Source organism: Bubalus kerabau, chromosome 4, assembly GCF_029407905.1.
Source record: "Bubalus kerabau isolate K-KA32 ecotype Philippines breed swamp buffalo chromosome 4, PCC_UOA_SB_1v2, whole genome shotgun sequence".
Lineage (NCBI taxonomy): Eukaryota > Metazoa > Chordata > Mammalia > Artiodactyla > Bovidae > Bubalus > Bubalus kerabau.
In genome coordinates, this window is record NC_073627.1 from 41,658,562 (window position 1) to 41,672,139 (window position 13,578).

General features: G+C 51.2%; 1 protein-coding gene across 6 annotated transcripts in view; it reads left to right on the forward strand.

Annotated features, from left to right (window-relative positions):
* The window catches only part of SLC43A2 (solute carrier family 43 member 2), a 40,902-nt gene that overhangs the window by 20,271 nt on the left and 7,053 nt on the right, over nt 1-13,578 (forward strand). For all 6 annotated transcript variants that reach the window (XM_055576963.1, XM_055576962.1, XM_055576961.1 and 3 more), the window contains exons 6-10: nt 6,750-6,842; nt 8,285-8,418; nt 8,502-8,704; nt 9,088-9,234; nt 12,024-12,162. In XM_055576963.1, the coding sequence (XP_055432938.1) occupies nt 6,750-6,842; nt 8,285-8,418; nt 8,502-8,704; nt 9,088-9,234; nt 12,024-12,162 (716 nt within the window). The remainder of the gene's footprint in view (nt 1-6,749; nt 6,843-8,284; nt 8,419-8,501; nt 8,705-9,087; nt 9,235-12,023; nt 12,163-13,578) is intronic.

The following is a 13,578-nucleotide window of genomic DNA, read 5'->3' on the forward strand; positions in this document are numbered from 1 at the left end:
AGGGTAGAAAAGAGCCCAGCTATGCTGAGTCCACTTGTCCAGACTGGTACCTGGATCCTGGCCTGTTCAGGTTGCACGGGGCTCTTGGGTGTGTACAGCAGCCACTTGAGGACAAGGGTCACCTTTGAAAAGGGCCTGAGGGCCCAAATGCCAGTCCCCCACCCCCACTCTGGATGGCCCGTGGCATCTCCCCAAGAGCCAGGGTGAGCCCCCCCTAGCTGGTGGGCTCCGGAGATCACTGATTTGGAAAGCGGGTGCCAGGTGGCTCTTATGTCCCTGCCTGCCAGCAAGCCCCAGGCCTGTCTTGGGGGCTCCTGGGAAGAGAGACATCTTAAAGAGGGTCCTCCGAGGAGGGCCGCCCATCCTCACTGTGCTGGAGCCTAGGCTTCTCGGCCAGTAGCTGGCTTCGAGGCCAGCACTCCAGGGGAGGGGCCGTCTGCAGCTGCTGTTTTCCCCTCTGGGAAGGTCACAGAGCCGGGGCCTGTTTACAGTGCAGCCCAGGGGCTGAGCCAATGAGTCACCACCAGCTCGAGCGCGGGGATGGCATTCCACGGCCGGCTTGGAGGACGGGTTCTGCCTGGCTGAGCCCACTCCAGCCCCCCTCCTACCCTGGGGCAGCAACAGCATTAATGGTGGCCATGGTGGGAAGCCCCCCAGAGCCAGGGAGGGGGCCTTCGCACTTCCCCCCACACCCAACCTGCGAGAGCAGTTGGGAACCCAGGGTCAGGAAACCGCCCTGCTGAGTGTTTTCCTCGCATCTGTCTTTGCAGCTAGGCTGCAGCTTCCTACTTGGCAGGAGTCACGGTTCTTCCCCCTCCGCCCGGCCCTCCAGCCGGCACTAGGCACTCTGCTCAGTCCTCAGCCATCATTCACTCCATCACCAGGGCTTCTGAGTGGCCATTATGTGCAGCTGAGGTCGGGCAGAGGCAGAAGGAGGGAGGGAGGAGGGGGATGTGGAGACCAGTGGGGGAGGAGACCCAGACAAGATGAAAGGAGAGTCTGCAGCCAAGGGCAGCCTGACAGTGCTGCCCTGGACTGTGGGGAGGTCAGCCGGGGGAGGTCAGGGAGGGAGGAGGCAGGTAGGTCTAAAAGGAGCTTCGGAAAGGGTGTAAGAAATCTCTAATGGGGAGAGCAAACAGAATGGTATTATAAGGAACAGAGAGAGGTATGAGAGGTAAGGATAATTGCCTTGATGCTCCAAATCAAGTGTGGACCCTTCAGGGGCCGCGTGTGTGTTTTCCAGGAGACAGAGTAGCCCAGTGGTTATGCACATCAACTTGACCTGCTTTGACTTCTAGTTTTGACCCTTACCAGCTTAGGGATCCCTTGACTGTTTTTTTTTTAAAGAACTTTTGTATTTTTGGCGGCGCTGGGCCTTCGTTGCTGTGTGCAGGCGGGGCCCACGCTTGCAGTAGCTTCTTTTGTTGTGGAACATGGTCTCTAGGACAGGGCTCAGTCGTTGGGGCACACACAGGCTTAGTCGCCCCACAGCATGTGGGATCTTCCTGAATCAGGGATCGAATCCTTGTACGCTGCATTGGCAGGCAGACTCTTAAACTGCTGGACCACCAGGGAAGTCCCCTTGACTTTTCTAATCCTAAAGTCTTGGAACCATTAAGTGAGGGTAATGAGTGGCACTTTCTTGGTAAGGATGTTATGAGGGTTTTTAGGATAATAATAGTTTCTGTTATAATAACAATGCTACTATATTATTTAATATATTAACATAACCGTGTATGCTGTCATATGTTATAACTTAATAATAAGGAAAAATCCTCTGATCAAGCTGCTCCTGGGCAAATGGGGGAAATTTCCTCTAGCAGGCATGACAGCTTTGGGAGGAAGGGAAGGAAGTGGCTTAAAGGATAAAACACAATTAGTGTTAACATTTGAAAAATAATTAGTGCCCCCAGGGTAAACTTCACGCCGCCTGTGTTTGCTGTTTTGTGACCACACACTGACCACTGCCAGGATGTTTATGCTTTAGCTTTCACTGGTCAAGGTCATCCTTGACACTGTTTTCAGAGAAATTTCATCTGACACAAATGTTGTTTAGTCTCTAAGTCATGTCCGATTCTTTTGCAACCCTGTTAACTGCAGCCTGCCAGGCTTCTCTGTTCATGGGACTTCCCAAGCAAGAATACTGAAGTGGGTTTGCCATTGCCTTCTCCAGGGGATCGCAAAGAGTCGGACACGACTGAGCTGCTAGCTACTACGAAAAGCTGAAATACTTTGAGCTACTACTAAAAGCTGAAATACTTTGAGCTACTACTAAGAGCTGAAATACTTTGCCTACCTGTTTAAACACTTAGTAGTAGCTAGTAGCTCAGTCCGACTCTTTGCAACCCCAAGGACTGTAGCCTATCAGGCTCCTCCGTCCATGGGGTTTTCCAGGCAAGAGTGCTGGAGTGGATTAGCCATTTCCTCCTCCAGGCGATCTTCCTGACCCAGGAATTGAACCCAGGTCTCCTGCATTGCGGGCAGATGCTTTACCGTCTGAGCCACCAGGGAAATCCACTTAGATTGGTCAGAAAAACCCTACCATCAACTAAGACATTAAAAGGACAAACTGGGAAAACATACCTAATGATAGGAACAAACTAGGAAGGTCTTTAATGTATAAAGAGCCTATACCAAATTAATATGAACGAATTAACATCTTCTTAGGAAGAAAGGACAAATGAGGAATGTAATTGACTGATTTTAAAAACTGTAGAAAAAAATGTTCAAAGTCATTAGCAATCAGTAAATGTAAGTTTTTTCAATTCCAATTGGTGTACGTTTTTTGGAAGGTAGTTTGTTGCAGAGTATCACAAAAAAACTTAAAAACGTGGATTCCCTTTTGCCAAACGATTCTACTCTGGGGAATTTTTACCTTAAGGAAATAATAGCTATTTGCGTATGTGTTTATCTTCAAGCATGTCCATTAAAAAATGTTATTTATGATAAAAATTGAAAAGGATCTGAGCACATCAGAGAAATGGTTGCATAAATTATAGACCATTCAGAAAAGGAAATACCAGACAGGTGTTACAAATTATGTTGAAGATGAATACAGGAATAAATTAGGAAGTATTTATAATATACAAATAAAAAAAGAAAAAGTTTTTAAAATAATATGTAGTATCTGATTCCAGTTTGGTTAAAACTTATAGATATTTATAGGAAAATAATTGAAGGCAATTACATCAAAATGATAATGTGGCTATATCGGGGGAATTCTTTTTTCCCCAAGGGGAATTTTTATTTCATTTTTTATGTGTATTTTGTTCTAGATATTTTACAATGAATATGCGTTGCTTTCCTAACCAGCAAAAAATAACTGTAAGGTAAAGTGTAAGATGTACACATTCCTGAGGAGGCTGTATAGTGTGGTTTGCCCTGAGGCTCTGTATACCCTAGGAATGTATACCACATGCTTACCAAAAGAACATATTAAGGAGGGGGAGGATTTTCAGGGTGTTGTAAAGAATGTTCCAGGCAGGGAGAGGCAGAGAAGCCAAGAGGGCAGCTGGGAGGCTACTGGCCTTGTCCAGACATGAGGGCGAGGATCTCATCCAGGGTCAGATGGAAAGTCAGAACCCTCTCCCAGCTTCCTATTCTTGCCTGTCCCAGACGCAGTCTGGGGAGCAGACTCCAGGAAATGAGGTCAGAGTTGCCCACTAGCCCCAAGCTCTGTGGTTTTGTTGGCCTCTAGCTTGGGTTAGGGTAGAAGAAAAAGGGCTGGTAAGCAAGCTGTCTGCTTTTCAGAAGTATCCCCTTGCCCTGTCAAAAAGTTGGGAACACTCTGCACCCAAAGGTGACGACCATGGCAGAAGCGTTTCCTGGCTTGACTGTGCTGAGTGGCTTTTGTCCTCCATCTGCTTTTCTGATTGGGTTCTAAGCCCTCTTTTGTGTTGCTGCTGTTGTTTTGTGCTTTGTTTCTTTGGCCGTACTGCCCTGCATGTGGGATCTTAATTCCCCTATCAGGGATCAAACCCATGCCCCCTGCATTGAAAGCACAGAGTCTTAACCACTGGACTGACAGGGAAATCCCTCTAAGCCATCTTTGATCCCTTCTTTCTTCACATGCCTTCCAGGCTGGAACAGTTTCCCTCTTCCATACAAGCAAAGCTAATCTTTGGATTCTCCCTGGGGTAGATATGGGCCTGGAGATACCTGAAGCTGCCTTGGTGGAATAGCCAGTGAGGCACAGCCCAAATACGTGAGCCCAGGATCTGAGGGGTGTCCTCTGAACCGCAGCATACCTGGGAGGCATGTGTGCAGAGTGAAATTGGGTGCCTTTCATGCTCACCTAGGAGTGCTTGGGTGGCCATGAGCATGTTACCTTTCCTCTGTCTCCTGCTGGGGAAGTTTCCACATGCTCCTTGTCTCCCTCCGACCCTCTCTGAGAAGCCTGAGTGCGCATAGGGGGCTGGAAGAAGAACTCTGTGTGTGTGGCGAAGCTGTTGAGGCACCCTGGCCTCATGTCACAAGATGGCTTTGTTGGCCGCACACTATGGCTTTATTTATGTTGCTTTTAAATCCTGGGATCCCAAAACATCTCAAGTCTCTTATTCATATTTTTTTTTTCTTTAACAATGACACTGAGACATAATCCACGTACCATACAATTCACCTAAACTATATAATTCAATGGATTTTAGTATATTTATAGAGTTACACACCTCATCACCAGAATTAATCATATTACCCCAATCACAATTCTGGACCGTTAGCATTTCCTCCCTGTCTCTCCCAGCTTCTTCTACCCCAGCCCTAGACAACCCCTCATCTAGTCTCTGTCTCTAGGGATTTGCCTGTTCTGGACATTTCACATGAATGGAATCATACAGTTATGTGGTCTTCTGTGACTGGTGTCTTTCACTCAGCATAATTTTGCAGAGTTGACTTGTGTTGTAACATGTATCAGCTCTTCATTCCTTTCTGTGGCTGTGTAATATTCCATTGTGTGCATATCCCACAGTTTGCTTATCTAGTCATCCATTGATGGGCGTGAAGGTTGTTCCCACTTTTTGTATATTATAAAGAATGCTGCTGTAAACACTCATGTACCTACATGTTTTTGTGTGAACATATGTTTGTGTTCGTCTTGTGTATATACCTAGGAGTGAAATGTCTGGGTCACATGGTAGCTTTGTGTTTAAATGAGGTGCTTCCAGACTGTTTTGCAAAGTGACTGCGCCATTTTACATTCTCACCAGTAGGGTAGGAGGGTTCCAATTACTCTATATCAGCACCAGCATTTGTTGTGTTCTATTTTCTTTTTTAAAAAATTATTATTATAGCCACTTAGCATGCACAGGGGGTATGAAGCAGCATCTCATTGTGGTTTGATTTGCATTTCCCTATGACTAATGATACTGAGTATCTTTTCATAACGGTTATTGGCTATTTGTATATCTTCTTTGGAGAAACATCTATTCAGAAATGTCTGTTTGCCCATTTTAAAAATGATTTTTTTTTTATTATTACTGAGTTGTCAGAGTTATTTATATATTGCAGATAGGAGTGCCCTATCCAATACATGATTCATAAAAATTTTCTCTCTTTGTCTCATCATATTTTCATTTTCTTGATGGTGTCCTTTGAAGCGCAAACATTTTTCACTTGGATGATGTCCCTTTTTCATTTTTAACTGTGGTCAAAACAGGCAGAAATGATGAGGGGCAGGTAGGTAAATACATTCACACTGCTTGTGTTCAGCAAACAGATTAACTTGCAGGCAGCCATCACGTGGTCCATGTTTGATAAAACCCCAAAACGATTCCAGACATCTTGGCAGAGGGGCACGTAGCTTAGGTCCATATAAACAGCCTGAGTTCAATAAAACAGGTTTGCAGATCCAGAGAGCGAGTCTCAGTGCCAGGGCCTGTGTGGGTGTGGATGGAGAACCTTCAGACCAAGTGGTGTGAGCTCTCCTGAGGTTAGCGAGCGCATGGACGGCTGCAGTTAGGGGAGGATGCGCTTCACCCCATGCCAGTCTGAATCCATGACCTCGTTGTAATAGTTCACCATGCCTGAATTTGTATGGAATCCACTGAGGGTTTTAGCTTCGCAGTCATGTCGAATGGGCCCAAAACAAGCTCCTGTGAGATGGGAAGAGTGGCCTCATGGGGAAGAAAGCCTGAGCTTTTCTTGCCATTGATCTTTCCAGGTGGGAAGAGAAAGCCCTCCTTGAACCTAGAAAATGAGAAGCAGGACTCCCAGGCCAGCCTCCTCATCTATCCCAGAGACTGTAAAATTCTGATTGGCACCTTCCAGAGACCTACTCTTCTCAAAATCAAAAGCAGCTTTTGCTGACATCTGGTCGTTCTGGAATACTGATATTTTTATTTATAAAATTAGGCTTGCATCCTCAGATAGATTCTTATTTTTAACAGACTTGTTCCCTTTGAGGGTTGCCTTACTCACTGGCATCTCCTTGTAACCCTGCAGAGACCGAAGGCCCTAGCCTGTGCCAGAGCAGAGAGGAGGGTCTCTTGCCAGCCAGGAAGTCCTGTCTGCACGTGCAGAGTCTGAATTCTGCATTACTCTCCCCTTCTTCCTTTATCACCCTCAGTCCGGGAAGAAAAAACGTGCAATTAGCAGTGATTATCCCTGGACTGATGCCTCGTGAATTACACAGGGAGGAGAGCAGATAAGACACAAGGTGCCCGAGGATGCCGTCATGCTGTCTTCCCTTCCTCCTTCATCCTCCCTGTCTGTCCCTCTTTCAGCAGAAGTTTGCCTTGCTTCTTGTCTTTCAGCTGCCCAACATGTTTGGTGACCTTCGGTCCACATTTATTGCCCTGATGATTGGATCCTATGCCTCCTCGGCGGTCACCTTCCCAGGAGTCAAGGTGAGGGTGTGTGCTGGTATCTGAGCAGAGGGCTCTCCCGAGACTCCTTCTGCCCTCCCCGAAGAGGGAAGTCACTGGGGCCTGCCCTTCCCCCCACCCGCACCTGGGAGGATGCACCTGGGCACCTCTGGGAGTAAGAGACCTGCTGGGCCAGGGGTGGGGTGGGGTGGGGTGGAGGCGTGAGAGTGGGCATGGTAAAGTCAAGCATATCTCTGCAGGGTATGACTGCAGGCTGCCTTTGCATTTCAGGGCTTGGGGGAAAGAGAGGGGGCGAGAGAGTGTCCCCCATCCTGAATCCAGCTCCAGTCCCCTCTCCCTCCCCCCCACCCCGCCCCCAGGTCTGTTGTCATTGGGCTGTTGCTGCCTACTGCCAGAGCGCTGCTGCTCACAGCCAAGTTGGTTCAGCTGTTTCCCTCCCAGGCAGGATTCTGAGCCCGTGGAAGTCACACGGGGTCAGGATGAAGCAAGCACCTCACTGCTCATCAGTCTTGGTTCCTGCTCTAAATCCTGTTGTTCCTGAAAGTTCTTCAGAACCAGCTTTTCTCTGCGGTGGCCCCAGCTTCAATAAATCCCCTTTCCTGAGGTCCAAGGGGAAGAGGCCGCAGAGCAGGAGGAGGAGTCATAGACATGGGCCGGCCACCCAGGCATCGAGCTGTCCGGAGAAGCTAGGGCCACCGTCCCTGGATGTTAGGAATCCTCAAGTTCCTGGAGTGCGGAGGAGCCCTCAGGTTCCTCCTCCTCCTTGTCTCAGTGTCCGACTGCTGGTCCCCTCCCTGGGGAGCTGGGCAGCTGTCTGCCACCGCCCTGGGGACCCTTGGGCTGGAAATAAATGGCAAAATTGGCAATAACAGTCTGGCAGGCTTCCCACCAACCAGGCCCTGTACTGGGCCCTCTACTGGGGTCATACCCGCTGAACCGCACCTCAACGCCAAGAAGGTACATGCCAGTGCCACACCCATTTCACAGAAGAGCAAAGGGAGACATTCAACTGTTCATTCCGCGAGTATTTTTTTGGCACCTACCATGTATACACTTCAAGGTGCTAGAGAAACATCAGTGGACAAGTCTAGGGATTCCTATCTTCAGGGAGCTGGACTAATGATGGATGAGGAAACGAATCATAAGTCAAAAAATCTCAGCCAGGGCTGTTCACTGTGAGCCGGTGCCGTGATGGGCAGCTGGGGGAGACCTCTCCAAGGAGGTGACGTTTGGTCCAAGCTGCAGGCGTTTGGTCCAAACTGTAGGCATTTGGTCCAGGACGAGCAGAGATGATTGAAATGCAGGTGCCTGGTGACCAAACATCCAGCCTGAGGGGCCATGTCCCCACCTCAAAGCTCAGCACAGGCAGACCAGGACTGCCGGGTGCCCCCTGCCCACTCCGGCTTTTCTCTGCTAACTCTGCCACACCCTGACTCCGACCCCTGTCCCCTTGTGCCTCTCAGGTCATCTATGACTTTGGTGCCTCCTTCATTGTTATCCTTGTGGTCTGGGCTGGCTGCTCCGGGCTGGTTTTCCTCAACTGCTTCTTTAATTGGCCCCTGGAGCCCTTCCCGGGGCCAGAGGACATGGACTACACGTAAGTGGACCTGCAGTCTGCCCCCACTCCAACACCGGCCAGGGGCGTGGGCAGCATGACAGACACTCTCCCGTGGCCTCCAGGGTGAAGATCAAGTTCAGCTGGCTGGGCTTCGACCACAAGATCACAGGGAAGCAGTTCTACAAGCAGGTGACCACAGTGGGGCGCCGCCTCAGCGTGGGCAGCTCCATGCGGAGCGCCAAGGAGCAGGCGGCCCTGCAGGAGGGCCACAAGCTGTGCCTGTCCACCGTCGACCTGGAGGTCAAGTGCCAGCCTGATGCCACAGGTGCCCACCCGCACGTGGCCCCTCACCTCCCAAGCCTGCCCTGAGCCATCAACAGCCGAGTGACAAGGAGGGGGCATCCAGTCCAGATGGGGACCCCCATGGGGTCCAGCACCCCCTGAGGGCTCTGTGGGTACCGCCTCCCTTCCTCCCCACGTCATCCCTCAAGGGCAGGCAGCATCACCCACCCTGCCTTATAGACTAAGCTCAGAGAGGGTGAGGTTCACCCAGCTTGTTTTGTACAGCTGGCTGACCCCACTGCTGCACCCAGCTGTCTGCCTCATCTGGTGTGTGGTGACGGGGGCCTCCCGGGCCCACACGTGCCCTGGATGGTAGGTGGGCCGTGGGCCGCCTGGTCCTCCCTGAGCCCCCGGTTCTCCCTGCAGCGGCCCCCTCGTTCATGCACAGCGTGTTCAGCCCCATCCTGCTGCTCAGCCTGGTCACCATGTGCGTCACACAGCTGCGCCTCATCTTCTACATGGGCGCCATGAACAACATCCTCCAGTTCCTGGTCAGCGGTGACCAGGCCGTAGGTAGGTGGCTCCCAAGCCCTGGGGCGCTGCCCACGCGCAGTGGTCACTTCTGGCCGCCTGAGGTCAAGTCCACCACCTGGCCAGCCGGAGGGTGTGGGGCTAGGCTGGGTCAGCGGGGCAGTGAGATGGCAGAATCCAAGGGCCTGATGGTGCGTCAGAGCCGTTTCATCACAGCCGGGCCCAACTGTTCTTTCTCGTCCCCGCCAGAGTTTCCTGGTTTAGGAGGGAGGAGAGGACTGAAATAACTGTGTGTTTGGGGTGTGGGGTGTGTTTTTCGTTGCCTGAGGGGGGCGGTTGACGTGTGTGTTTATAAGAGAAGACGCTGCACAGAACACTGTACTCCACCTGAGAGCCTGTTGAAAGACAATCCATCAAACCCAGCGCCAAGAATCCTCTGGGAAACCGCAGGGGTAGCGCGTGGAGAGGCTGGGGTGGGGGCCCAGCCGCTGTGGCTGAACACGGGGTCTCCTGGGAGCTATGTCCTGAACTGGGAAGTGAGGCCAGGTGGAGCCTTCTTCCTCTTATGTGATCCTGTCCGGGCTTGTTACTTCTGGTAAACAGAACTGATAACCCACCTGCCCACTTTTCCAAAAGAACACACAAGCTGATTAGAGGTTTTGATTCTGCAAAGAAAGTCCGTACTTCCTCAGGGCCTGAGCTGAGTCAGCTTTAGTCATCCGAAATCAGGACAAACACATTGGGTAAATCCTTTTTATTGGCAGTCTCATTGGTGTGCAACTTTTGGAGTTGGCTTAATTGTTTTTCTCCACGGGAAGATATGCCAGGCAATGTAAGGGTTTTAGTTGTTGTTGTTGTTTTTCTTTTTAAATTTATTTTTGGCCGCACTAGGTCTCCGTTGCTGTGTGAGGATTTTTCTCTGGTTGCGGCCAGCGGCGGCTCCTCTTCCCTGCAGTGCAGGAGCTTCTCACTGTGGTGGTTTCTCTTGCTGTGGAGCATGGCCTCTAGAGTGCAGACTCCATGGTTGTGGCACATGGGCTTCATTGCCCTGTGGCATGTGGAATCTTCCCTGGCCAGGGTTCAAACCCTTTTGCCCTGCGTTGGCAGACGGATTCATTACCGCTGAACCACCAGGGCAGTCTGTATGTTTTTTAAGAGGATAAGAAACTCAGCTATAAGAAAAGGGGAAGGAGACTAATGGACACACACAATGCAGGTTCTATTCTGAAAATGGGTGTTCGGACGTGAAGCAACATGGAAAAACCCCATTATGTGCCCTTGCAGAAATTCACAGCAAACACGAAGATGGGGAGAAAAAAATAACCTGTTTAGCTTCATTTCATTCAATGATATTCCCCTAAATTTCAACCGCAGGAACCCTTTTATTACGTAACATTCATTAAAATCTGTCCACTGTACTTTGGGGAGAGCTGATCTAGCCTGTCTAAAGGCCCTTTATTACATACCCTGAGGCCCAGACAGGCAGAGTCCCTGATGAGTATAGAGAAAAGGCCCTTACTGGCCCTTGGAAGGCAAATCTCCCTGCTGCTGCTGAGTCATTGGCCTTCTCTTTTACTTTCTCTGAGAAATCTTTTGCTGCCCAAGAGGCATTTTTTTTCCCCGCTTCTGTTTCCCTCTTTCAGAAGTCAGTTTTAAGAAGTAGAGGAAGTTGGGCCAGGAAATTCGGTCCACAGCTGACAGTACATTGGTTTTCCCCATCCTGCTCCTCTGAGCACTTGTGCCTGAGAGCTCACACACGCACACATACACACACACGCACACATGGACATCTGGATGTCAGGATCAGGGGGCTGGCAGCACTGGCTGGTCAGACACTCAGGCTGGGTGTGGGGTGGATTCTTGGCCACTTCCCCATCGTGGTCCCCCCACAAGTGCCACAGGCCTGATTCACAGCCCGTCTGTGATGAGGCCCCAGCCGCACATGACCGAGGCCCCAGCAGGCAGGAAACCATCATCAGATACCCGTGCGGGGCACTCTGAGAGTCAGGGCTCCGTGGGAAGTGATGTGGGTGCTGGGCCCAGAGCGCACCACCCCCACAGCCCTCTCTCTGTAACAGCCTTTGACATTTCTGCTGCTAACCCCACTCCTCTCTGCTTTGTCACTTTTGCTTTCTCGGTGCAGTGATGGCTACTGGTAAGCCCGTGGGGTCTGGGCGGGGAGGGGGTCATCAGGGAACACGGGACGTCCGCTCCTGGCCAGAGCCTGCCCGACTGAGAAGCACCTGTCCTTGAACTCCAGACGGCCCCCTGCACTCCGCACGTCCCCCTCAGCCAGAACTGAAGGGGGGGGCGGGGGGGGGGGCGCAGCCAGCCTTCAGCTTCTGTTTGAGAAATCTCATCATGACTTTAAGGCTCTCTGAAGGCCGGAGCCCTTACGTCGGGGCCCCTGTGAGTGGGGCCTTCTCGGTGTGTTTCGAGGGGCAGGACACTGACACACGAGGCTGTTGACACACTAAACCTTGCTCCGTCCTGGGCCTCGGTCATCTTGTGGTTCCCAGAGTCACAGAGACCTCCTGGAGCTCTGGGGAAGGTCACTGTGACGTACTGGACTTTGGTAGCTGTTTCTTGGAAATAGGCGAGGGATTCGGAGGAAAGAGTAGGGTGTCCTGCCCCTTGCTCAGACTTTGATTTCAGAGGTTGTCTCCCATCATGACTCACGGTGACACGGGTTGGGTGGGGTGGGGGGGGTTCTGAGGGAAAAAAAAACCCAGAAGGGCTTGTGGCATCACAGAGTCTGCCCAGCCCCGCCCCAGGCCTCAGCGGGTAGCCCCCCAACCCCGCTCCGTGACCCGGCCCCTCTGTCTCCTCAGTGAGTCTCTATACCTCCATCTTCGGGGTGCTCCAGCTGCTCTGCCTGCTCACCGCCCCCGTCATTGGCTACATCATGGATTGGAGGCTGAAGGAGTGTGAGGATGCCTCCGAGGAGCCCGAGGAGAAAGACGCCCACCAGTGCGTAGGCTGAACCCGTGCCTCGCGTCCCCAGAGGGAGCAGGCGGGTGTTAGGCGGCTCCGGGGTGGGTGGGGCAGGTGTAAAGTCAGCAGGAGAGGCAAGAAGGGGCCATGCTCAAAGCCCCTCTTGGCCCTCGCTCCGCTCAGCACACATACTGGTCTGTCGCTTCTATCTGGAACAGTCTTTTGTATATAAAAGTTTGGGAAGCGCCAAGCTAGAGGAGAGGAGAGAAAGCAGACTGCTGCTGCGTCGCTTCAGTCATGTCTAACTCTGTGCGACCGCATAGACGGCAGCCCACCAGGCTCCCCCGTCCCTGGGATTCTCCAGGCAACAACACTGGAGTGAGTTGCCATTTCCCTCTCCAATACATGAAAGTGAAAAGTGAAAGGAAGTCGCTCAGTCGTGTCTGACTCCCAGGGACCCCATGGACTGCAGCCTACCAGGCTCCTCCGTCCATGAGATTTTCCAGGCAAGAGTACTGGAGTGGGGTGCCATTGCTTTCTCCAGAGAAAGCAGACTAGTAACTGTCAAACACCTGCCTTTAGGACCACACACAGATCCTCAGCACAATTAGCACAAGGGCAGAGAGCCTTAGAGCGGTCCTGTTTGCCTGCAAGGCCTCCTTCACTGGGTGTGAGTTGTAAACAGGTATAAACTTAAGACGTGTTAATAGATTTTTGTTCATGACTGTGAGAATTAAACGAGGAACCGGAGTTTCTTTATAGAAGGGTTGGGTTGTAAGATCAGAGGATGAGTTAAATGCTGTCTTCTCTGACTCCACTTTAATAAGCTACTCTTGATTGTATCGGGCCCCGTGCCAAGCACTTAATGCACAGTCTCTCAGGGAAGCCTCCCAACACCTTGATGAGTTATACCCATTTTACAGATGAGGGAACTGAAACTAGGCGTTGGAGTGGCTTGCCTGAGGTCACACAGGGAGAAAGTGGTGGGCCTGGGCCTCCCTGCATATCTCTGAGCCCTTGGATGTCGTGCGATTGTCCATGGGGCATCTGTGTGGGTGGTGAGACTCAAATCAGTAGTAGTGAATTCACAGGGAGATAATTACAGAGATCCTCTGTTATCTAGGTCAGGTCCTACAGCCGGAAAGCAGTTGGTGCCCATTCCAGTTCCATCTGCCACATGCTCATTTCTTCTTCACTCCTTCCTGCCCTGCAAGGGGAAACCCACTCGCTCCCTTATTTGGCTTATTCTCTGGCTTAGCATCAGCTCCCTGCAGGATTTGGGTGAAGCTGGAACCAACAGTGAAGGAGGCTTTGCCACATCCTGACCTGGGTGCCTTCTCCTCCCTCCCCATCATTGGGGATCTGACCTCAGTTTTCATTGAAATAGTGCAGGGTTCAGTTCAGTTCAGTCACTCAGTCATGTCCGACTCTTTGCAACCCCATGGACTACAG